Raw genomic sequence first — 22,200 nt, forward strand, 5'->3', positions numbered from 1 at the left:
CCACGAGGGCAGAAACCTTAGCGAAAAAATAGGATAGACACTCCACGCGCCTTTACATTTCTGTCACGTGTGTGTGGGCCCACCATGGCCATGCGGTGGCACGCGAGAGAGTACACTTCATGTTTTACTTGATTCTCCGTGTGTTCCTTCTCGACGTTCACTCGACCGCCTCCTCACCATACCTCGACACCGCAACGTCCCGCGTTCCGCGACACCGTATTAGTATCCCCGAGAACCCTAGGGGCCCGACCAGACCCCTCCCTTCCCCCCCCTCCCCCCCTCCCCCCCTCCCTCGCCATGGACGACGACTCCGCGCACCGCCGCCACCTCCTCCCGCTGCCGGGCCCACATGGACGCCCCCGCGCACCGCCGCCGCGTCCTCCGGCTGCTGGGCCCACATGGACGCCTGCCTCTAGACAATCCATGCGTGTTCCCCCTCTCATCCCATCGCCACCGACCTCTCATCCCGCCGCCGCCGACCTCTCCTCGTCCCTACACCGCCTCCCGCCCTCGCTCCGACTCCCGCCGGCCCACCCCGCCTCCGTAGCCGCCCGTTTCGTTCCGGGCTTCGGCTACTACCGCGTGCCGCCGCCACCGCCGCCGCCGCTGCCGCCGGCGGCGAGCGGTGGCGCAGGATCCCATCGCTCGCGCTTGCTGTCGCAGCCCCAGTTCTTCTCCATGGACTTTCTCTTCCGGCCCCCGTACCCCGATCCGTCTGCGCCGGCGGCGATCGCGCTCTCCCCGCCGCCGCCGCCGCCGCTGCCGTCGGGCTCAGACCGGGGGGCGTCCGGACTGCCGCCGCCGCCGGGCTCCGAGCGGGGTGCGTCCGGACTGCCGCCGCTGCGGGCGGGGCATCAGCGGTCGCAGAGCGACGTTCTCCTGGCGTTCTCCTCCCAGCCGAACCTGCGAATGCCACCTCCGGCGCCGGTGAACGCGGAGTCCCTGGTGGCCGCGAACAACAGCACCCTCGACGGGGTCCTCGGCGCGTATATGAGTACGACTGGCCTGGGCGCGGTCGGCTCCTCCGGGCCCGTCGGCCAGGAGCGGCGCGACCAGCTGGACAGCCAAGCTCCCGCGTGGAGCCCCGTTGACAGCAGCGAGAACGAAGCCGAGAGCGCGGACGGCAGCTTGCCCAGGCATTGCCGCAGCTTGTCGGCGGACAGCCTTGTAGGGAAGTTCAAGTTTGGACCTTCCGGCCTGGAGCCGTCCAACTCCAACTCCAACCTGCCGCTTCCATCTCCGGGGCCAGGTGCTGCTGGTCGGCTGGCACGGAGTGGAAGTGGTTCCATTGGTGGTGCCGCTGCTCTCTTCGCCAAGGAATTTGCAAACAGCAAGGAATTCAGTGAGGCAGAAAAGAAGGTTATCATGGACAGCGAGCACCTCGCACAGATTGTGCTGACCGATCCTAAGAGGGTCAGGAGGTGTGTTGGGCGTCCATGATCACAATAAGGTTGTCATTGATAAAAATGTTTCTTTTACTGAAAATTGATCGTCTTGTAAAATTTTCCAGGATCCTAAACAATCGGCTGTCTGCTGCTAAGTCAAAGGAGCGCAAGGCAAAATACATAGTGGAGCTTGAGGGCAAGGTTCAGGTGCTGCAGGGGGAGACTATGAACTTATCTGCACAAGTGAAAATGATTAAGGTTCGTTCTCTGAAGTTGGTGGGCGTTTTTTTTTCCTTCTTACAGACAAGAGGCTTTCTGGCCCAGCTTTATGTGTGGTGAGCATTTTGATTTGGATTTGAAGGTTTGACAGTCTTAGTTACTGTGAATGCATATATTTTGCAGAAGGGCCAGGCTAGGCTTTCAATTCACAACCAAGAGATGAGAATCAGGCTGCAATCTTTGGAGGAGCAAGCACGGTTGAAAGAGGGTGAGTTTGCTTCCTTATTTTCCAGCATCAATGTTCGTTTCTTGATGTTGTGGTAAAAATAGATAATGCGTCGCAGTAGAAGTCTGCGTATGTATGATATGAGTTGGTGCCCACTGCTGTATGTTCTGGCTCTGCACGTGCAACTTGTGATGTTGTAATAGAAGTTGTGATGATATCTACAACCAAATCTTGGCTTTGTGTTTACAGTGATAAAAATAGATAATGCGTTTGCAACATATAAGCATGTTGGGGCAACTGGAATTCAGGAATTGTTTGGACTGTTAGGGCGACTGGAGTTTTCAATGTTAAGAACTGAATGTGTAGTTCAGAAAACCAAATGGTAGGATGGAGTCTAGGCATAACACCAAAAACATTATGTTGAACTCTGGTGCCGCGTTGTCAAACTAGCCCATATATGCATGCCTGAATAGTGTACTGCACTTGATACCGTAGAATATTCTAAATGTGCCAAAAAACTTGGATCTTTTGACAATGGTTCCTCTTCTGGGTAACTTAATTCAAACAGAACCTGCATGTTATTGTTTAATCTCATAATGTTCTCATTCGTTGGCTGGTATATTTGCTTTCTTTATTGACCGGCACTGCAAGTTTTTTCTGCTGATTTACTTCAAGTTGTGTTCTTCCAATGGTTGATTGTAAACTATCAGTATTTTGCACTATTACTTCAGTTATATGTTGAGTCCTTTTAGTCATGTGGTATCCTGTGTTAACGTGCTTGTTACCCCTACTTCGCCTATGTTAGAATGAACTTTATTGTTTATTTGTCATAGTCAATTAACTTGGGTTTTCACTACTCCGTGTCCAGCTCTGAACGAAGCATTGAATGCTGAGGTCGAACGCCTAAATCTGGTTGTTGCAGAGGCCAGTAATCCTCATATGCCGAACAGTTCAGACCAACGGATGAGCTCCCAGATGATTCAGCTTCACCAGCTACAAATTCGAAGGCAGACATCACAGCTCCAGCAAGGTCAGCAACGCCAGCGGAACTTCTAGGATGCTTTCGCAAATGAGATCTTCCAAGGGAAATTTGATACTACAGATTCAGTTAAAAACACCATATGCTCTGGAAAATACTTTACTTAGGTCGCGGGAAACAATCATAGGAAAAAAAAACATCTCTTGTTGTGTCGAAATTATTTTTGTTCAATCCTGGGAAAAACTCTGGTCGATTTTTGAACTGTATAAAGTGTCTGTCTGTCTCTGTAGCTGTGTGCTGGATTCATCCGGTTATGGTACAATTCCTTGTGCCCCGACTCTGAACCGATAACTTGATGGAAATGTACGACATATTCTTTGGGGCAACTCCGGTGGCATGCTTTGTTGTTTGTACCTCATATCATTGTTTTCTCCATTTTGCGGTTTTGAGGGATGCACAATGGGTATTACTAGTATAAGCTTAGCTCCATTTGTTGTATGATCTAAGCTGCAAGATGACCTGACTGTTTCCCCCATCGTCGCAGCTTGGTGATAGTAATTGTTTTGGGTTTGTTTGTTCTTGTTCCGAAGAAGAGCTCAGCTCCGGCTTCAGTTTTGGTGTTGCGATTTTTGCCGCCATTTGGAAGTTTGATTCAGGCTCTGCAGTTGTAGATATTATACTGGCACATATAATGCATTGCCAGTAACATTCATCAAAGTAAAGGGGGGTATGTCTAGGTAATAAAGGTGTAAAAGGGAAAGCTCACAAGGATATCTGCCAATATATGCTTTTGAGCAGAATGAAAAAGGCTGGAAAAGGTTTCTTGAGGAGTTCATGGTATTTAATCATTGGCGATCTTAAGGTGTAAGTAAACATTGAGCATGTAGAGGGACAAAGGACTACTGCCATCTTTTTGCCTTTAATCTTTTGATTTTAACAAGAGAAAGTAGAGTTGACATCTTTACCCTTTTGATCAAAGCTGCCTTCCATTTTCCTCCCCCCTTTCCTTTTCAAAAAAGAGCCGGCCACCCAAATACTTGTTAACTAATCTCTGCACTTCAGACTAATTGAACATATAATGTCCAACCATGATCAAGCCACAAATCACACAAATTTTCTGGTTTTAACAAGAGAAAGTTGAGTTGACATGTTTGCCCTTTTGATCAAAGCCGCCTTTCATTTTCCTCCCCCCTTTTCTTTTCAAAAGAGCCAGCCACACAAAAACTTGCTAACTAATCCCTGCACTTCCAAATTAAACATATAATGTGCAACCATGATCTATTGATCTTGCCACAAATCACACAAATTAGGTCCAAGAAAAACCTTGCGGTTGATCAATAAGCACAGATCATCAGCCAGCCAGCCATCTCCAACAGGCCAAGGAGCTACCATCAACACACCTAGACAAGCTAGCACAAGCACAACAAGGAGCCACCAAGGAGAACGGCCGGAGGCTCAGCAGCCGGGGGCGGCCTCTGCCAGCGCTGGCGCCGCCTTGCAGAGGTTGGCACGCAGCGTGAGGTTCTCGCGGCGGAGCACGCCGGCCCTCTCCCGGAGCCTCTCGTTCTCGGCCAGGATGCGCCGGTTCTCCAGGTGGAGCCTCAGGTTCAGCATCGCCATCTCCGCCCCTCCAGCAGCCCTCCTCAGCTCCCTCCTCCTCCTGATCAGCATTAACCTGAAAGCATACGGGTGTAGCTGCATGTAAGCACACATGCACGCAGCATCATGTTCCATAAGCTCCATTGCTGCCGCTGTTACGGTTAATCTGGAACAGAAACATGCTGAGATGTTAATTACCTCTTCCTCCTGAGAGTCATTGAGACATGTGGCTTCTTCTTCCCCTGCTGCCTGATGAAGAGCACACCAGGAGGCGAGGAGTTCCAGGAAGCAGAGCTGCACATGTTGGTGAGGCTCCTAGAAATGACTTGTGAGGAGCTCAAGGTGTTTGGAATGAGCCGTCTGTCGGCAACACACGCCGCATATATAAGGTGGATCTTTGGCTTTGACGCCGTAAGTATGTGAGTGAGCCTGCCGTGGTGAGCTTTAGGTGTTTTGTCTGGTGGTGCATGCACACACGTACTATATACCTTTGAGGTTTGACATGACACCATGCATGTGAAGGATGATAGGAGATGGAGGCAGGCGTTCCTCCCCATCATGCCCACCATGGACCAAGGGATCCATATCTTCCATGAACTAATCATTCGGCACACAATCTCATCTCAAAAGTAAAGAAAAAAGTAGAGTGAATGGATAAAAATCGATGCGATTATTACATTGGTTTTGGATGCCATGGCGCATTGCACACGAGACACCATGATCTGCCTTTTGACATGGACGGCGAGGCTGGGATGGAGGACAAAAGGAGAGAATCATTTCAGCAGGGAAGCTAAGCTCCAGCCTCCAAGAAACCAGTGCACTTAGTTTCTACGCTCTTCTAATTAATCGTGCCAATCCGCTTCAAAAGTTGACTAAGAAAGAAAGGCATATCACGCTCTGCATCGTGCGGAGTATCATTGAGACTTGAGCCAAGGTGTTGGCGTGCATGCATGATGAGGCTTGAGAGTTTTTTCCTTGCCACTCCATCGAGGCAAGAGACACACCAAGTCAAAAGGCTTTCGAGCGAGCGTATCATTCTTCTTTGCTCCTGCGGTTTCTTCGCTAAAATGATACGTTGACACGCCTTTTGTGCTCTCCATGATGCGCTCCCCATCCTTCCATACATAGCACTTGCTTTCCGCGATGCATACTAGTGATTATTTCTCTCTTGCAATTGGCAAACTCTTCCTTTAATCAGTCACTAAAAAGTTGGAATTGTGCGCTGCTGAGCATGGAATTGCATGTACTTTAGTGAGATGTGAGTAGTAGTTTCGGTTTGCACGTTATGTATGGAGTAACTCAGAAATGAGGACGCAGAGGCTTAGAAATGCGACTGACATCTATTCTCCTGGAGCCTCAGATCTATTGGTGTCACCCAGTTGGCTAGGCTCACAGGGAGCGAGTTAGACCGCCCGCGCTCGAGTCCGAAGTGGCGCATGGTGCTTAGAGACTTTCTTCCATAAAAATATGCCTCCAAGGGCTAGTTCCAGATGGTCTCGGTTTTTTCTAATGGACACACGTTGATGTGGATCTAAGGAATGCATAACTGTATGATACACAATTAATGCATGGCAATACCACGATAAAAAGAAAATAATAAGAGTAATTGATTGTATTGATCATATAATCTTTGCCAATACAAAAGAGGAAGAGAATATTGTGCAATTAATGCACCGTCATAAGTACTATAAGAAAATATGGAGGGTAATAAATGATATTGATTACATGATATTCGGTCCATACAAATCAGGAAGGAAATATTTTATAATTAATGCATGACAATAACTAGGAAGAAAATCAGAAAAGATAACATTGATATTGATTAGGTTGCAAGATGGCGACTCCGACAACTGTAGCCTCTTGGCTCCTTGTGACACGACTTCCGGTGGCGGGTCCACATAAGATCATCTCCAAGGGCAACGGGCAGATTTGAGCCCTTGTATGCAGTGGGGAATCTAGAAAAAAACTAAGGGAAGGCTGGGCTGCCTATGTTGTGTGAACATGGCTTGGGCTGGGCTGGCAAGTGGTTGGGCTGGACTGAGACTAGTAATAAAAGTAAAATATGCAGTGCTGGAGGGGGGCTTGAGCCTGTTTAAACCCCCCCCCCCCCACCTCAGCAGATTCGTCATTGCCTGTATGTCCATGGACATATTCACGAACAGCAAGGGGTTGAGCCCTAGTTGTCCGCACTGACATTGGTGCTCCTCATTACCCCTCCGCAAGTCCATGCAACGTAGATCATTCAATAAAACATTCTATATTTCATAGTTCAACATACGACAAATTAAAACATAGGACATGACAACATAGTTCAACATAGGATGGGACACTACTATAAAAAGGAGCATTAGAGGCGGTTTTGGTACATGGGCATGCAGTAGTTCCACATTTCGCGTCAAAGTTGGTGTCGCTGATACTCAGAAAATAGGAGGCGGTTTCGAACCCGCCTTGAATGTGTTCACCCGCGGGCAGTTCCTACAATATAACCGCTTCCAATGCTTTAAGGCCCCAAGGTGTTTTCCAGTACATAACCACCCGGAATACTTTGACATTCGAATCGGCTTCCTTTTTACAACTGCCTCCAATAAGGTTCCCCTACCAAGTCATACCACAGAAATTTGAAACTCACATAGAAGATATATTCAACATAGGACGGGAACAACTACATAAAGGAGCATTAGAGGCGGTTTCCTACAATATAACCGCTTCCAATGCTTTAAGGCCCTGAGGCGGTTTTCAGTACATAACCGCCTGGAATACATTATCATTTGAAGTGGCTTCCTTTTTACAACCGCCTCCAGTAAGGTTTCGCTACAAAGTCGTACCACTGAAGACATATACATATATAGAGGCGTACATGTTCTCAGTAACCGCACAAGTCACTTGCATCTCATAATACATTCAAATATGTTGAAGAGTTACACATACTTCACAATCTACATATGAAAGAAAGATCTAAAATAAAAATATTTATCACATCTAACATAGGAAAGGAAGATCTAAGATCCTAAGATTCATACACTATGCATCTCACCTTTTGGCAAAAAAGTGGAGGCACCACTACAGGAAGGAGATGGCGAGAATGATCATACCACTACTCTCTATCCAACATTCAATCGAATTGCCAGTGGAAAAGTTCCTAACAAAATACGTCGATGCTTACACCAATAGGAAAATTTGTAGCACCACTGGTGATCTTCGTTTGTGCAGTGTCACAAAAATATTTCCTTCATATTAACCATTATTGGTAGTGCAATAGCTTGTGTGTGGATATATGCAGCCAATAGGTGGTGCAATTTATTTTGTATAGCACACAATTAGCATCCCATTCATTTTGTGCAGTGCAACTAAAATTTATTTACATATGAAAACATTATCAAGTTATTAGAAATCAAATGCAAGAAAATTTAATTAGTAATATTTATTCATCAATTGATATTAACAAATAAGTAATTGATCAACCTAAACTCCGATGATTAGTGTGGTGACGAAGTCATTTGTACTTACTCCAATCCGGTTATTTATTTGTGTAGTGCAACTAAAAGATAATACACCTCCGTGATATATATGCACAAATTTGAAGTCATAAATATGACATTTATTTATTCAGTGTACTTCGTCAAGAAGTTTATACACGACTTGGGTGGTGGTGTGATGAGGGCAGACAACACTCTCAAAGTTATTCTAGATCATGTGCACCATTTCTCAAGTAGGTAGAGACCTGGTACAAAGCAGAGACCATGTCATCTCATCTTTAAGTGCCCTCCCATCTTCTCGAGGAAAAGAAATAAAATTGCTAACTCTCTCAGCATCTTGATGACCTTCAAGACACACAAGGTTAGTGTAGCACCAGTGTAAGTAGTCTAGTGTAGTATTGTTCCCAGCGAAGAGCAGGAGGAGAGTGTTAATGCGAGTTTTCTGACGCACACAAGTTGTCACTGGACTTGTAAGAATTAACTGTTTTGGTATCTGCAAGGATTATGATGCTGGCAGAAGCAAGTAATTAACGCACAAAGTAAAATTTCAAGAGTAGTGAACAAAGAACACAAAATAACATACTGGAAATAACGGTGAGTTGTCTGCAATGTAGAGATTAGGTGTGGAGAGATGTCCGGTAGGCGAGTCACCCTTGAATGTGTCAGTGCAGCGGCAACGCATAGCCACCTATTCATGTGATTATACCACTTGTATTCGATGTCCGGTAGGCGACTCACCCTTGAATAGTCAAACTCCTCCCGTCGGGATTATTTGACTCTATTGTCTTGCCTTCCCTTGACCATCGGTTGGAAATATGCCGTAGAGTATTATATTTCTATATTCATAATTAAGAGTTTATATTCTATGCTATAAATGCCATGACCTTAAAATGTGTGATTAGGAGGGATGAGTGTATGTGCGTATATATAAACGTTTGCGTCTGTTTGAAAAGGAAATTTTCATATTGGAAAATAAAGGTTAAATTTTCCGTCCCGCACGCCACTTTGCCTTGGACACCGTGAGCTTGGAGGACAAAAGAAGGGAATCATTTCAGCAGGATAATAATGATAAAGCTCCAAGAGGCCGGCTGGTTGAATTCTCATGCCGCCTCTGATTAATCGTCGTGGTGCTAGTCTTCTTCAACAGTTGACTAAGAAGCCATCACGCCCTTGCATCAAAAGCAGATGGCCGTGAACTGTTGTGGGGAGTATCATTGATCCTTGAGCGAAGGTGCCCGCACGCACGAGGCTTCAGCGACTCCTTTTTTCTTGGCACTCGATGGATGGATGTATACCAAGTCAAAAAGGCTTTCGAGCGTATCATCTTTTCCCTGCTCGTGCAGTTTCTTCTCGGCTAAAATGATACCCTTTGCGCGCCTTTTCTGCTCTCCATGATGCGCTACACTCCTCTTCCCCCCTCCGTGTCCTTCCGGAAATAGCACCCGTTTCACTGCCACCCAAGGACCTTGCACTTCATTAGCAGCCCTCCATCGCCATTACGGACCATCATGGATGGAGGAGGGAATCTTTCTTTCGAGAGAGAAAGCCAAGGAAAAACGCTTTGCTTTGCCAAAAGATGCACTCATGGCTCACACACAGGCACACAGCAACCAGGGGCATGAATTTGTTTGTGGACTTTGAATTGTCTTAAGATAGTGACGCATGTGTGTGGTTCTTGGATAGATCCGGCACCATTTCTGTTGAATCTTTGTATTTGGCTCTGAAAACAGCTCAAGTTATATGCCCTTATAAAAACCTTTAGTTTATTAAAGTCCGGTTCAAAATCCAGAAACTCAGAGCGGCACGCAGATGCACCTTCTCAACCATGCCGGCCGCTTGATTGCCTAGCGATAAGCAAAGTTGTTAGATCCCGCACGAGGGCACAACAAGTTCTAAGTTTTAGTTTCTGAATATATAATTTTGCCGGTCGCAGGTTCTAAAATTTACAATTTTGTCGGTTGCTCCAACCAAGTTTGAGAAGTTAAAATCTAACGAAGTTTTGAAAACTCGTCTCATTTGAAAGACCTCGTCACCAGAAACATGAATATGAGGGATGCAAAAACGAAACTTAATTTGAGACTTTTGGTTTAAAAGATATGAAAGATTCAAAATCAAAAGCCAAAAGAAAATGGGGGTTGCATGTCCCCGCCCCTGCGTGCTACAAATCCCATCCCATTTAAAATCAAGGTTTTTGGTGTTCGTTGTTAGGAAAAAGCATTCTCCTTTGCTGAAAAGGGGTTGAAGGGAGAGTAACAAGTGTGTGTTTTGCAGTGATAAAGAGAGGAGAAAGGCATTTTGGAGCTCGGCCTCCATGGAGGCCATTTTTTTTTAAAAAAAACTCAAAATTCATACTTTTTGGTTTAAGAAAAATGAAAAAATTTGTACAAGTACACAAGGATGTGATGTGTATGTGTGTAAAATTTCAAAATGAAATACCATAAGATGCGATCTGTGCAAAACGAACAAATTCATGGACTTTTGTGATGAATAGTATCTTGTGTCGAAAAGCCACAGATTTGTCTTTTTTGCACAACCCTCTTTTCAATGTATTTGGTCCTGAAAATTTACACACATGTGTGTGTTATGTCTCCATGTATATCTGTATTTTTCAGAATTAATTAAAATGTAAAATATGAATGTTATTGAATTTTATATTTTATTTTATTTTTATTTTAAGCAGAGGCAAAAGCTTTGCCTCACTCATTAATTAAGAAGAAGGTGTTACAGAGTTATCGCTCATCTCTTAAAGGGGGTCTATAAAACAATTACTCTCATGGCATTATGGTATCCAGATGCTTAACCCCCGCAAGCATCTGCGTCGCGCTGGAGTTTGACAAAACAATTACTATTCGGCGTTGTAATGGCGTCGACGGTAGTTGGGTCATTGGATTAGATGGTGTGCATTGATGCGAGGTCAAAGCACATCATCATACTAGTAGGTATGGCGACATAGTCACCAGAAAGGTGGCTTTGTGTTGATCTATGCATTAATTTTGACAGATTGTCGAATAATATAATAAAAATGGCCGTGTGCATCGTTCGACACAGAGGCAGGGGATTATCCTCCTTTTCAAAAAGGATGCTTAGCCCCCGCCGTGATCAAAAGCTTAGTCTCGTCTTGCACGCTTCAAGATGTAGTACGACGGTGTAGATTTCTTCTGGAGGACCGGTGCATTTCTCTCATTCCATAAGATCCAGCTCACTAGCATAGTGTGGGATGGGATGCCATCAGCTTCTGATTCGTGGTGTTGGGTACCGACATGGCAGTCCACCAGGCTCGGACAGACCGGTGATTCATCCGACTAGAGGTGTCCAATATCCCCAAGCCGAGACAGTCCTTGATCATTCTCCAAACTCTCTTAGTGTATCTCCACTTGAAGAACACGTGGGGCACAGTCTCGTTAGCTCTCTTACACAGGATGCACGCCTCTTGGTGATTGTGTCCTCCCTCTTGCAACCGCGTCGCCCCCGCGGGCGACCGGTCGCGCCCCCCGCGCCTCCTCTCCGAGCCCTTCCCCTCCCCTCCTTCCTTGCCACCGTCGCTGGCGTCCGGCGTCGGGCCTGGCCCGGGAGGCGCTGGCGGCGGTGGCCGCGGGCCTTCCCCTCTCGGGTCGCACTGACGCGGGGCGGTGCGGTGCCGCAAGATGCTCCTAGGCGGCGGCGGTCCGGCGCGCCGGCGGGTGATCTACTGGGCGGCGGCGCTACCGTTGGCGGCGGGGCAGCGCGGTGGCGCGATCTGGCGGCGCCCGTTCGGCCCAGATCGGGGCCCTCCCGGCCCCATCTGGGTCTGGACGGGCCGGCAGCGGGGAGGGTCATCGGCGTGGCTTTCGGGAGGCAGGGGAGCGGCGATGGGCGGGCGGATGCTGGCGGCGCTGGTGCCGCCCTGCTGAAGCGTGGCCGGCGCGGCTTTACGGGCCCGATTTGGGCCTGGCCGGGCCAGGGGTGGCCTGGTATGCCCTGCTGCTGCGTCCGGACGGCGACCGCGACGGTGTCGGAGACTCGGGCCTCCCACACGACGGCGGTGGAGGTAGTTCCCTCCCGCGTAGCTCCGGTGCTGCTGCTCCCGTCGCCTCGTGCGTCTCTCTCCATCCTCTTGGCCTCGTGGTGGTGATCTCGGTGAGGCGGCGTGGGTGGCGTCAAGACCGCGCTGGCGCATGCTGGTGGGCGGCGAGGTGGCTGGTTGGCTCCGGCCTAGTTGGGCGGTGGGGTTTGGAGTGTGGGAGAAATCCCTTGCCGGCTCGTCCGGCTCCGATGCGGTGACACCTGCGGTTGCCACCATCCCTTCCTGGAGGGTGTCAGAGGTATCCATCCCCTCTCCCTTCCGCGTGCCGGAGGAAACCCTAGGACACGTCCAGGCAGCAGCGTCGTCGACGTGGCATCCCTTCTTGGAGGTGCTGCTTGGTACGCGGCGGATCGGAGCCTTGGTTTGTGGTGGGTCGATTCTGGAGGGCGCAACGGTGGCGGGTCATCCGCGCTTTGTCGAACTGCCGTTGTTGGCATTTCTTTCTTCTTCTTTGTTCTTTCTCTTTTCTTTTGGGCTTGTTGTGCTTCTCGTCCGAGCATTGCTCTGTGATCAGTGTTGGTTGCTTTGTAATACAAAAGCGGGGGGAAACCATTTTTCGATACACAGGATGCATGGCCCACAATTAGTCCAATCACTCTTTTCCAGGCAGTCAACACTCCAGACCTTGTTTTGAATAGCAAGCCACACAAAGAACTTAACCTTGGGGGAGGCAAACCTTCCAAACGGTCTTGCTCATTGTGGATAGTATAGACTGCTCCCATGAACTGTGCCTTCTAGGAAGATGCTGCCAAGTACTCTCTGTTCGTCGACAATCTCCATGTCATGCGATCCTCAATCTCCTCGCGCGGCTGGACATGACTCACAAGGGTCCAGAGGTCAACATACTCGAAAATGTGCTTAATAATGAAACCATGAGATTTTCAATCTTCCCAATCCACGCATTATTCCGAAGAGCCTTCTTCGTCTTGGAGCAATGACGGAGCTTCATGGGGGCCAACCTGGGCGGTGCCCCCCTCCTCCCCAGCCCAAGAAAAAATCACCTACCACTCCTTAGTTTTTGTGTCGTAAGTTAAGTAAAAACAGACTAAACCTCATAATTATGCCCCCCTTAGTCCATTGCCCCTCCAAATATTTGGCCCAAGCTCTACCACTGTCTTGGAGGCGGCAAAAATGAGGGATGCAATGTCCTTGTGCTTTCTCCCTTGTAAGCTTGTAGCCACAGAGAGTCCTAGAAAGGTGCCTTGCCACCATTTTAAATGCCAATGGTGGTGGACTCATAAAAATGGGTCATGTCTATCTCGTCGCACGGATTCCCCATACATTCCCCATACCAACCCACATCTGACTCGGATCCTCCCATTAGAGCCAAGGCCACCCTCAACCTGAGAGTATAGGCAAACTTCTCCATGTGTAGAATCCCCAAACCCTAAATGAGGTGGGGCGGCAAACCGTCTCCCAATTAACTTTGCAATTCGCCCTGAAGGCCTTATCCGTTGCCGCCCAAAGAAAAGCACGTTCCACTTCTTAATACTAGATAACACGCCTGGGGGGGGGGGGGATTAGAGGGGTGAGGGGATACCCCCCCCCCCCCCCCTGCTAGGGTGGAATCTTCGCAACATTCTTGGCCTCAAGGTATTGACATTCGATACTCTTTAGCTGCCAAACCGAAAGCAGAAGGCCAAGATGTCTGATGGGGAAGAGGGTTCTTGAGGCCAGAAGACCGTGGAGGATTACATCAAGATCGAGGTGGCCACATTGACAAGGAACAACCGAGCTCCTGTGGAAGTTGGTAGCCATATCGGTAACCTCGTCAAAGGACCTTAAAATGACTGCAAGGTAACCTCGCCAAAGAGAGTATTGATCATATGTTCTTTAGTTGTCCCATGGTATGCATGGGGTGCGATTAAAGTGGCCTTTAGTATCGATATGGATTTTAACAAGGTAGATGAGATAGTGGGGCGATCTATGAATTTTAGGGGGAGTAGCAGAAACCTCGTTGTTGCAGGAGTTGTTGCGTTGCTCTGGTCGATCTGGAAAACAAGAAATGCCGTGGGTTTTCTTTTTTGATAGTTAAGTTTCCCTATGATCCTACTAGTGTAATAAGTAGCTCAAATGGCTAGATGGTTGGCTTTTTAGAGTGGGTTGCATAGGCAAGGTATATGAGGAACGCAACTCAGCGGATAAATGAGCAGCAGAGCAAAGGAGAGAGAGAAAAAAAAGTAAAGAGAAGGGAAGGAAGCTGCAAGTTCTACAACGATGCTGAAAGGTTCTGAGTTCTGAAGCGCGAGAAGTTCACTGTTGGCTCTGTAAGGTTTCCCAGTTTTAATGGCACGTAAGGTTTGCTGAAAAACTTGGGTGTTGGCTCTGTATTATCACTTTCAGCAATGACTCAAGTGCCTTGAAGCTGCTCCCACCCTCCGATGCTGCGCCGCACCTTCCCGATGCGCGACACATGTCAAGTCGGGGTTCCTGCGTCGACCCAAGTGTAGGTTTCATTCCTATGCTAGATGCTTGACCTCCCGACATCATTGACAAGGCACCAGCGATCATTGCCGGGCGTGCATGAACCTGTCCTGCTGCACCGTTGTTTGGCAATAATGCGCATGTGTGCATCATGAACACACGCACGAACCAAGTCAAGTACCAGGAAGTGTTTATCTTGGCTCAAAATTTACTAAATTAGCATCATGAGGACGGCATCGTCGCACCGAGGCGTAGGGCAATGTGCTTCAAGGGCCTCTTTGGTTCACAGCAATTTCACATTGAAACGATTCAATCTCTTAACAATGGATAAAGTATGCAAAGGTGAATGTGAATCTTCAGTGATCAGTATCAGACATGGCACGCTTGCATGTCATTCAAAAGTGAGAAGTTTAGTACTCCCTCTGTAAACTAATATAAGAGCGTTTAAATCAGTACTTTAGCATTCTAAACGCTCTTATATTAGTTTACGGAGGGAGTAAGGTTCTTCTTACACAAATTTCAGGGTGGATTTTTTTGGACTGACATTTGAATTATAGGTGGACAAGAATAAGTTTCTTTCGTTCTGTCAGTAGGCCTTTTTATGGTGACCCTCTGAGTAACTTTCTTTGTCTACCTTCTTTGCATCCATCATTTGCATTTTCTTGAATCAGGTGTGTGACAGAATTACAAATTAAGAACGGTATACAAATCTACGGAAGAAAAAACTCTGTCATTCAAGAAGTTTCCACCTCTTAGTAACAAGGAAAAGGAAGCTGAAGCTTCCACCCGACAGACAGATGTTCGAGAAAGAGTGCATACACAGGTTATGGACTGTTGCTGTTAGTGCTTTCTTGGGACCCTTTGTAGATGCGGTACGCGGCTATGCACATTGTTATGTTACCGATCACCGTTAGAGCGCCTTGAAGCGCCACAAGTACCTGTGGAATTCGGACAGAAAACATCACAACTAAGGAAAAGGAACATGGGCAGAATAATGCTTTGAAGCACAAATAGCATACTCATTCAGCAAAACTAACAAGCGCAAAGAATTCAGGATATAGCTGCTGAAAGTAGTTAGCAACGTCTGGCCCGCTAATTATCAAGTGCATTGTGATTAAGTTGGTGGAAATATTCAGGGTAGACAAGGCGCACAACGACAGTTGACAAGTGAAGACAGCTAAGTACAAAACTTGGAAAGGTAGATGATACTATCAAGCAACTAGTAGTAGCAATCAGCAAAGGGGATGCAACTGCTTTGCCTTCAGGTTAATATGACAAGTGAAGACAGCTAAGTACAAAACTTGGAAAGGTAGATGATACTATCAAGCAACTAGTAGTAGCAATCAGCAAAGGGGATGCAACTGCTTTGCCTTCAGGTTAATATGTTACCTCGAGAGACTCTGAATTGTAGAAGAAATGCCAGGTGCACGCGCACATCGCTCCACCGAGAAGTGGAACCTGTTATTGGGCAGAAATGCAAACTTGTTAGTGAACAAGCAGCACATGAACTGTCATCAACAAAACTTTGCTACTTGCAATAGCCATCTCAATGGAATGGATGCACACTTCAATAAGGAGGGTCCCTGAAGAAACACAAATGCTCAGTTTACGGCGATGAAATCATTGGGTGAAGCGAACCAAATCATCTTCCAGAATCCTAATGACATGCAATGCTTGCAGCATTTCACACATACTAGTCTACAGATACATACATTATCCACAACAAAATTCTTCAGAAAATGGCTTCTTTACCAAAACTCTGCATCAAAAAGTTTGCACTTACCATCCCCCAGGATAGGCCCTTCCATCCCTTCAGCCCCGTGCGCTCCCCGTAATCCCAGACCAGCGCCATCGCCGTCACCCTGCAATTGCAATTCCCCTCCTCACTCCTCAGAGATTTGATCTTTGCAGGAAGCAGAAATCGATCGGAGCTTCGATAGGAGTGGACTGTGGCAAAGAAAGCATGTGCGTACCACTCGGCGACGCTGGAGACGTGGACGGCCCAGGTGGGCAGCGACAGCGCGTTCGCCGGCTCGGCCAGCGCCGCGAGCGCCGGCGGCGAGGCCGCAGCCGCGGCCACGGTGGCGGCCGCCGCCGCGAGGGCGACGTCCCTCGCCAGGCGGGCCCCGGGCGGCGGAGGCTTCCGCGTCTCCCGCCGGGATGAGGGCGGGGGTGAGGGCGGCAATGCTGCCACGAGCCGGAGAGACGCCATGAAGTGGGAAGAGCTTTGCTTTGCTTGGCGTTCACAGAACTCGTGATAGCTTCTGTACAACTGGACGCATCAGTCAGTGTAACTGTACTGTGACCGTACCTGTACCACAAAATGGCCTGTATTTTCTTTCTTTTTTGGTTATTTTTCAAGCTGCCTTACAAACAAAATGAGATGTACTCCGAGATTGTTATTATTGCCATTCTAGTTTGCAACTCAATTAAGAAAATAAAAACAGTTGCATAAGCAGCATGAGTGGATATTATCATTTTTGTCACAAGAAATGCAGACGGATTATCATCATCAGATGATAAATCCACCAGCACGTAGGTTTCTTCTCCCTTTCTATCTTCTGTCAGAATCAACTAGGGAGAGGTTATCCCTATGAATCCCCAAAACGTTACACAGACATATATTTCCACCAAGGATCAAAGGAAACGAGAGTGACAAGGATCCAGACGTGTCACGGTGATCGTGGTCTCTCTCACTTGGCACCCTGGCCATCTACGGTCTGCAATCGTCATCTTTCCGCCAAGGATCGGGTTGTTCTTGGCGATTTGGTCAGCGCCATCGAAAAAATCGCAGAGAAGTATATCGGCCGTTGATCCAGCCCAGTGGCTTTGCGGAGGCTATGCTTGTGTTTTCTTGGACCATAACATGACAAGACCAAACCCCATCAGGGACATCAGCACAACCTACACACACAAGCAGGAAATATTAACTCCTACTAGTTGATATCTGCGCAACAGATGGTAACAGAGAACAAGTGATGATGCTGTAATTGCAGAGTCCATCATATATGGTACCTAGCTCAAATATATTTAGAAAGTGCTTCGTCTGAATAAGCCCCCTCGAAACACATGTAACTATAATTTTCGAAAGAGACGTTACTCCGTGATATCGTGACGAGATTAAGACAAAACGCCATAGCTGCTCTTTAGATGAAAGTCACTAAAGTTGCATTTAAAAGCGAATAAACAAAACGGTTCATGCTTAATGCGGATATAAAAGCAACAGACGGGGCCTTGGGGGAGTAGACATACTGATACTGCTGGAGGCACTCCCACCAGAGGGTCTGGGAAGAACCTGTTTGCTAAAGCAAGAGCAAGAAGGCTACTTTGCATCCCTGTATGAAATATTGGTAAGACAAGAAGCAACCGCAAACAACATATCGTAATCCAATCGCAAACAACAACATACCTGTCTCAAAAGATATCGTTCTTTGCAGGGCCTTCACATCAGGTGACTTGCGGAACCAAGTACCAGCAAGATGATACCCAGCTACAAAAGATGTTGTATGGAATGCAAAAAGCAGAAACACAATGGATAGTCCATATGGTGACAAAACAGCCTTGATATTTATAGCCAATGGTGAGCCAACACATAAAGCAGTCACAAACACCGATAGTGGAGGGAGAAATGGCTGAATAGCCGAACAGAGTCTTGGGAGAAATCTTCATAGTATAAAAAATGCTAAGTTAGACACATTAGATATTTACTCTAGGTGGGCAGCAAAAGATAAAAAGCACATAGCATAGACTGTGTCAGATCTAGCACAGTTATCTCTTATACTTCAGACAGAGAAATTACGTGGGTACCTATTCAGAAGCAATCCAGCTGCAATTGGAGCAACCACTATTTGGACAATGCTGGACATCATTCCTACGACATCAACAGGTAATTTCTTGCCGATAAGCAAGTAAGATAAAGTTGGGGTAATAAAAACCGCACTAGCTGTCGACAGTGATGTCATAACAATGCTGAGGGGAGCCATATGTGGATCTGTCAGGAACGTTGCATAATTTGACAATTGTGCTCCGCTCACACATGAAACCAACATGATCCCAGCACCTAGAAACAAGTCCAAGTCAGGGTTCACTTCATTACTCTGCCTGCAATGTCCCTTATGAAATCATGCTAAAAGTGAGTAAATTCAAATCTCCTACCTACAGCAGTAGGAAGATTGAAAGTATTAACTGCAAGTGTGCCAAAGAGGAATCCAAAGAAAGGTTTGGCAATAAACTGTCCAATATAGCCAGCAGCGATAGCATCTGGCCTTTTTATTGCTTCAATGAAGTCCTTAACGCTTGAATTGACACCTACAGCAAACATCAAGAACCCCAATGCCGGTGCATAGTATCTGCCAGGTTATTAGCACAGAGTCACACTCATATAAAAATGCAAAAACGACATGCAGTAGCACAACACTGATTTGTATTGCATCAAGCATTGTACCAATGTGTGTTTTGAGCTACTGAATGTGGGGTTTGCATGTTCATCGAGTATTTCAGTTGTACTTGTGGAATGCAGCTGTTTCTTGGCTAGTTTTACCTGAAGACTCATTTGATTTAGTTAGATTCAGTTTTAAAAAGTTTAAATGTTTCTGAACCATTCTCATTCACTTGATAACATTTGGTTCCCGTGTTCCTTCACAAGTACTCCCTCCGTTCCTAAATACTAAGTCTTTTTAGAGATTTCACTATAGACTACATACAGAACAAAATGAGTGAATCTACACTTTAAACTATATCTATATACATCCGTATGTAGTTTGTAGTGGAATCTCTAAAAAGACATACATTTAGGAACGAAGGGAGTATGTTAACAGTTGAGTTCCCGTGTTCCTTCACAAGTATGTTAACAGTTGATAACATTCAGTTTCCAAAGGTAACATCTCTCTAACTCAACTGAGTACATGGAACATTTATACATCGCCATTATTGTACCAGTGAGCTCAAATTAGTGCAGAAGATATAATTGTGCTGGTATTTGTGAAAAAACAGCCTTTAGATTTCAGGAGCTGAATCAAAGCAAGCAGCGAAAACATCGGAAGACCGACCTGGTTGTGAACCATGTAAACGAAGGTGGGTACAGCAGTGCAAGAATGGTGCTCCCCAGCACTGCATGGGGGATAACGGAGTTGGCACTCTTCAGAATCTTGAGAAAATCAACTCTGCCCTCCTCCACTCCCTGCAAGATACAAGGCTGAAGCATGAAGCAGGCAGGCACAGAAGCGAACAAACCAATGGGTCTTATTCTGCTAGAAACAAAAAATACAGTAGAGTAATACTATTACTGATCGCCAACCGCATCAGAAGGGCACCTGAGGGGGAGAATGTGACGCAGCGCCCACCCCGATGCGATCTTGCTCGAACGAACCACCGGCCCTCGCCCAGACTCGTCCCCTGATGGGCACCCCGGATCCCTGCTCTGCTTGGAACAAGAAGCATCGAATAAAAGTTACCCCAGTTCCTAACCAAATCAATACCAGGGTAAGAATCCCTGAAGATGGCTACTCGCGAGTCGCGACCACGGGAGCCTCCAGACTCCGCTGATCTACACACAAAGCTGGGAAGTGGGACGCTCGGGTCCAGAGCACGTACCCCATGAAACGCGCGGCGGCGAGGCCGCGGGGGGAGCCAGCGAGACGCGATCCGCCCTCCCGTGGAACCGCCGGCCGGCCGACGGGCAGGAGCTGGCGAAGTGGACCCGCCTCACGGCGGCGGCGGCGGCGGGTGCCATTTGACCACGGTGGGAGCGAGGAGGGGGGAGAGGGTTCAGGTTTGTGTGCGTGGGTTTCAGAGTTCAGACGTCAGATGGAGAGGAGAGAGAGGCCGGAGATGATGGGCAGTTTGGGACAGGGACAGCAAGAACATTATTAGTACGTACTCGTACATTATACTACTACTGACTACGGATTAGCATCTTCGGATTTGGATTTATGCGAGTAGCATGGAGATAGTGTAGAGTAGTAGTATCTCGTGTCGTCACTCGTCACGTCAGTAACCCTCAAACAAAATCGTGTCACGCCAGGTTTTTCTCGTGATGTAGCTGAGATAGCGAGTATGTACTCGGGCAGTTGATCCTAGTTCATTCCCACTCTAACAAGCATCTACAACCGGGCTTCCCAAACCATACTCTTGGGCGGACGGTCTGGTAAAAAAAAATCTGATCTAGATGCCTTATCATACCGGCTCTATATATGTCCGGGTTGACGGGCTCTATTGCATAGTGATTGGATACGTATCAGATTCATGATACGGGGATATGCCCGATACATCATTTAAAAAAAATAAGAATACTTGGATACATTTATATATGGTATTAATTATTAAAAATATGAAGAAGAAAAATAAAGAGCTTCCAGGAATGCATCAATAAGATTACCCGATCAATGCTACATCTACGAAGAAGTTACATTAGGTTTTACGTAATTACCTAGTTGGAAAGTTGTGATTGGGAGTGGGGGGGGGGGGGGCGGGGGCCACTGTCGTGGTTTTAAGTCTGACAGTAGAGTGGGGGGTAGGTATGGAGAGGCAAGATCCTAGCTATGGAGTAGTTGTACACACGAGTGTTTAACGAGTTCAGGCCCTTCCCTGAGGAAGTAATAGCCTAGAGGCGGTCGACTGGTTTATGTGTTTAAGGATTACAGGGGTGCGAACCTTTCTACCAGTGGAGGGGGTGGCTTATATAGAGGATGCCAGGACCCCAGCCAACCCACGTAGCAGAGGATTAAAGTACATTAAGGCCGGGCATTACTGGTAACGCCCTACATAAAGTGTCATCATGACCATTAAGACTACTTAATTACAGACCGTTTGGATACAGAGTAGATCCTGAACTCCTGATGGTCGAGTGAGTCTTCATGGTCGAGTGTCTTTAGGTTCGTCGAGTGTCTTCTAGCCGGTCGAGTGAAGTCTCTCTTGATCGACTGGAAGGTAGCTTCGTCTAAGGATGTCCTTGGGTATGGTATCCTAGATAGGTCCATGACCCTACCCTAGGTACATAACATCATCATTAGCCCCCGAATGGATCGAGGTTCGAGTGAGGAAGGAGTTGATGATTTTCTCCGACTCATTTCCTATGCTTTGATTATGTCGTATCTTGGATCGGCGATTTTTCTTTCGGCGTTGGCGTCAACTTTTGCTTCAGTCGCCTTGATCCATTCTTGTCTTCTGTCGAGTGAACTTTTTGAACTTTGGTGAACTTTCGAGCGACGGATCGCAAGAAAGATATCGTCTGACAGATTGATCTGTTGTTTAGCGGATTCTGCGGGATCCGAAATTTGGGAAGCGCGCGAAGCGGGCCGGACCGCGGCAATCGGATGGGATAAGGCGTGGACGCCTCGATTTCCGTGCCGCCTTTTTCGCCACGTATCGTGCGTGCGCGACTGTTTCGGGATGTGGCCGGATCGCTCGGACCCACTCGTCAGCCACTCGGAAGCGTCCTTATATAAAGCGCCGGGGGAGGGTTTTTTGAACAGTGCCTTCCCATTCTTCTCTCCTCCCTCTTTGCCTCCGCCTGCTCTCGCCTCCGCCTATCCGCTCCTCGCGCGCTTCGCCGGCGACAATGGTGAAGGAGAAGACGGCGGCCCTAGAGCGCGCGAAGAAGGCGACGGCGACGGGGAAAGCGAAGGGGAGACCGTCCAGTCGGGGCGGATCGTCGTCAAGGTCCCGCCTGCCAAAGGGTTGGGTCCAAGGGGATTGGATCCGCTCGACCATCACGGAGAAATATCTCAATGACCTGGCCAATGAGGGACTGATCCCCCACGGGTCAGCAAGGCTTCCGGGGACCGAGTGTCAGCCGCAGCCGCAGGAGGGTGAGTGCGTTCTCTTAGCCA

General features: G+C 47.5%; 4 protein-coding genes across 4 annotated transcripts; 1 reads left to right on the forward strand and 3 right to left on the reverse strand.

The window, feature by feature from the left end:
• The first annotated feature begins 359 nt into the window (after positions 1–359).
• On the forward strand, positions 360–3,185 carry LOC123116595 (bZIP transcription factor 29). Its single transcript, XM_044537534.1, has 4 exons — positions 360–1,421; positions 1,511–1,643; positions 1,788–1,872; positions 2,699–3,185. The coding sequence occupies exons 1-4, from the start codon at positions 424–426 to the stop codon at positions 2,884–2,886; spliced, it is 1,404 nt and encodes a 467-aa protein (XP_044393469.1). The 5' UTR covers positions 360–423; the 3' UTR covers positions 2,887–3,185.
• Positions 3,186–4,061: 876 nt separating this feature from the next.
• Positions 4,062–4,847, reverse strand: LOC123116596 (protein LITTLE ZIPPER 1). Its single transcript, XM_044537535.1, has 2 exons — positions 4,607–4,847; positions 4,062–4,484 (listed from the first exon to the last, which is right to left on the reverse strand). The coding sequence occupies exons 1-2, from the start codon at positions 4,708–4,710 to the stop codon at positions 4,265–4,267; spliced, it is 324 nt and encodes a 107-aa protein (XP_044393470.1). The 5' UTR covers positions 4,711–4,847; the 3' UTR covers positions 4,062–4,264.
• A 10,239-nt stretch (positions 4,848–15,086) lies between these two features.
• On the reverse strand, positions 15,087–16,630 carry LOC123112749 (ycf49-like protein). The gene is made up of 4 exons (XM_044533823.1): positions 16,345–16,630; positions 16,155–16,233; positions 15,761–15,829; positions 15,087–15,309 (listed from the first exon to the last, which is right to left on the reverse strand). Exons 1-4 carry the CDS (start codon positions 16,581–16,583, stop codon positions 15,196–15,198), a joined length of 501 nt encoding a protein of 166 aa, XP_044389758.1. The 5' UTR covers positions 16,584–16,630; the 3' UTR covers positions 15,087–15,195.
• Positions 16,631–16,823: 193 nt separating this feature from the next.
• Positions 16,824–20,239, reverse strand: LOC123112748 (probable sodium/metabolite cotransporter BASS5, chloroplastic). The gene is made up of 8 exons (XM_044533822.1): positions 19,964–20,239; positions 19,684–19,790; positions 19,420–19,550; positions 18,527–18,720; positions 18,179–18,431; positions 17,781–18,034; positions 17,624–17,706; positions 16,824–17,275 (listed from the first exon to the last, which is right to left on the reverse strand). The coding sequence occupies exons 1-8, from the start codon at positions 20,100–20,102 to the stop codon at positions 17,210–17,212; spliced, it is 1,227 nt and encodes a 408-aa protein (XP_044389757.1). The 5' UTR covers positions 20,103–20,239; the 3' UTR covers positions 16,824–17,209.
• Positions 20,240–22,200: the final 1,961 nt, after the last annotated feature.

This window comes from Triticum aestivum, chromosome 5B (assembly GCF_018294505.1).
Source record: "Triticum aestivum cultivar Chinese Spring chromosome 5B, IWGSC CS RefSeq v2.1, whole genome shotgun sequence".
Lineage (NCBI taxonomy): Eukaryota > Viridiplantae > Streptophyta > Magnoliopsida > Poales > Poaceae > Triticum > Triticum aestivum.

Bases quoted from the DNA above. Each gene is read 5' to 3' on its own strand.
- LOC123116595 (XM_044537534.1), top strand. From the start codon at position 424: ATGCGTGTTCCCCCTCTCATCCCATCGCCACCGACCTCTCATCCCGCC. The intron at 1,644-1,787 runs GTTCGTTCTCTG...TATATTTTGCAG, and splicing joins CACAAGTGAAAATGATTAAG to AAGGGCCAGGCTAGGCTTTC. The intron at 1,873-2,698 runs GTGAGTTTGCTT...CTCCGTGTCCAG, and splicing joins GCAAGCACGGTTGAAAGAGG to CTCTGAACGAAGCATTGAAT.
- LOC123116596 (XM_044537535.1), bottom strand. From the start codon at position 4,710: ATGTGCAGCTCTGCTTCCTGGAACTCCTCGCCTCCTGGTGTGCTCTTC. The intron at 4,485-4,606 runs GTAATTAACATC...GTATGCTTTCAG, and splicing joins ATGACTCTCAGGAGGAAGAG to GTTAATGCTGATCAGGAGGA.
- LOC123112749 (XM_044533823.1), bottom strand. From the start codon at position 16,583: ATGGCGTCTCTCCGGCTCGTGGCAGCATTGCCGCCCTCACCCCCGCCC. The intron at 15,830-16,154 runs GTAAGTGCAAAC...GCCCAATAACAG, and splicing joins AGGGCCTATCCTGGGGGATG to GTTCCACTTCTCGGTGGAGC. The intron at 15,310-15,760 runs GTAACATATTAA...CGAATTCCACAG, and splicing joins ACAATTCAGAGTCTCTCGAG to GTACTTGTGGCGCTTCAAGG.
- LOC123112748 (XM_044533822.1), bottom strand. From the start codon at position 20,102: ATGGCACCCGCCGCCGCCGCCGCCGTGAGGCGGGTCCACTTCGCCAGC. The intron at 19,791-19,963 runs GTACGTGCTCTG...TGTTCCAAGCAG, and splicing joins GCCGCCGCGCGTTTCATGGG to AGCAGGGATCCGGGGTGCCC. The intron at 17,276-17,623 runs GTATGTCTACTC...TTGTGTGTGTAG, and splicing joins GAGTGCCTCCAGCAGTATCA to GTTGTGCTGATGTCCCTGAT.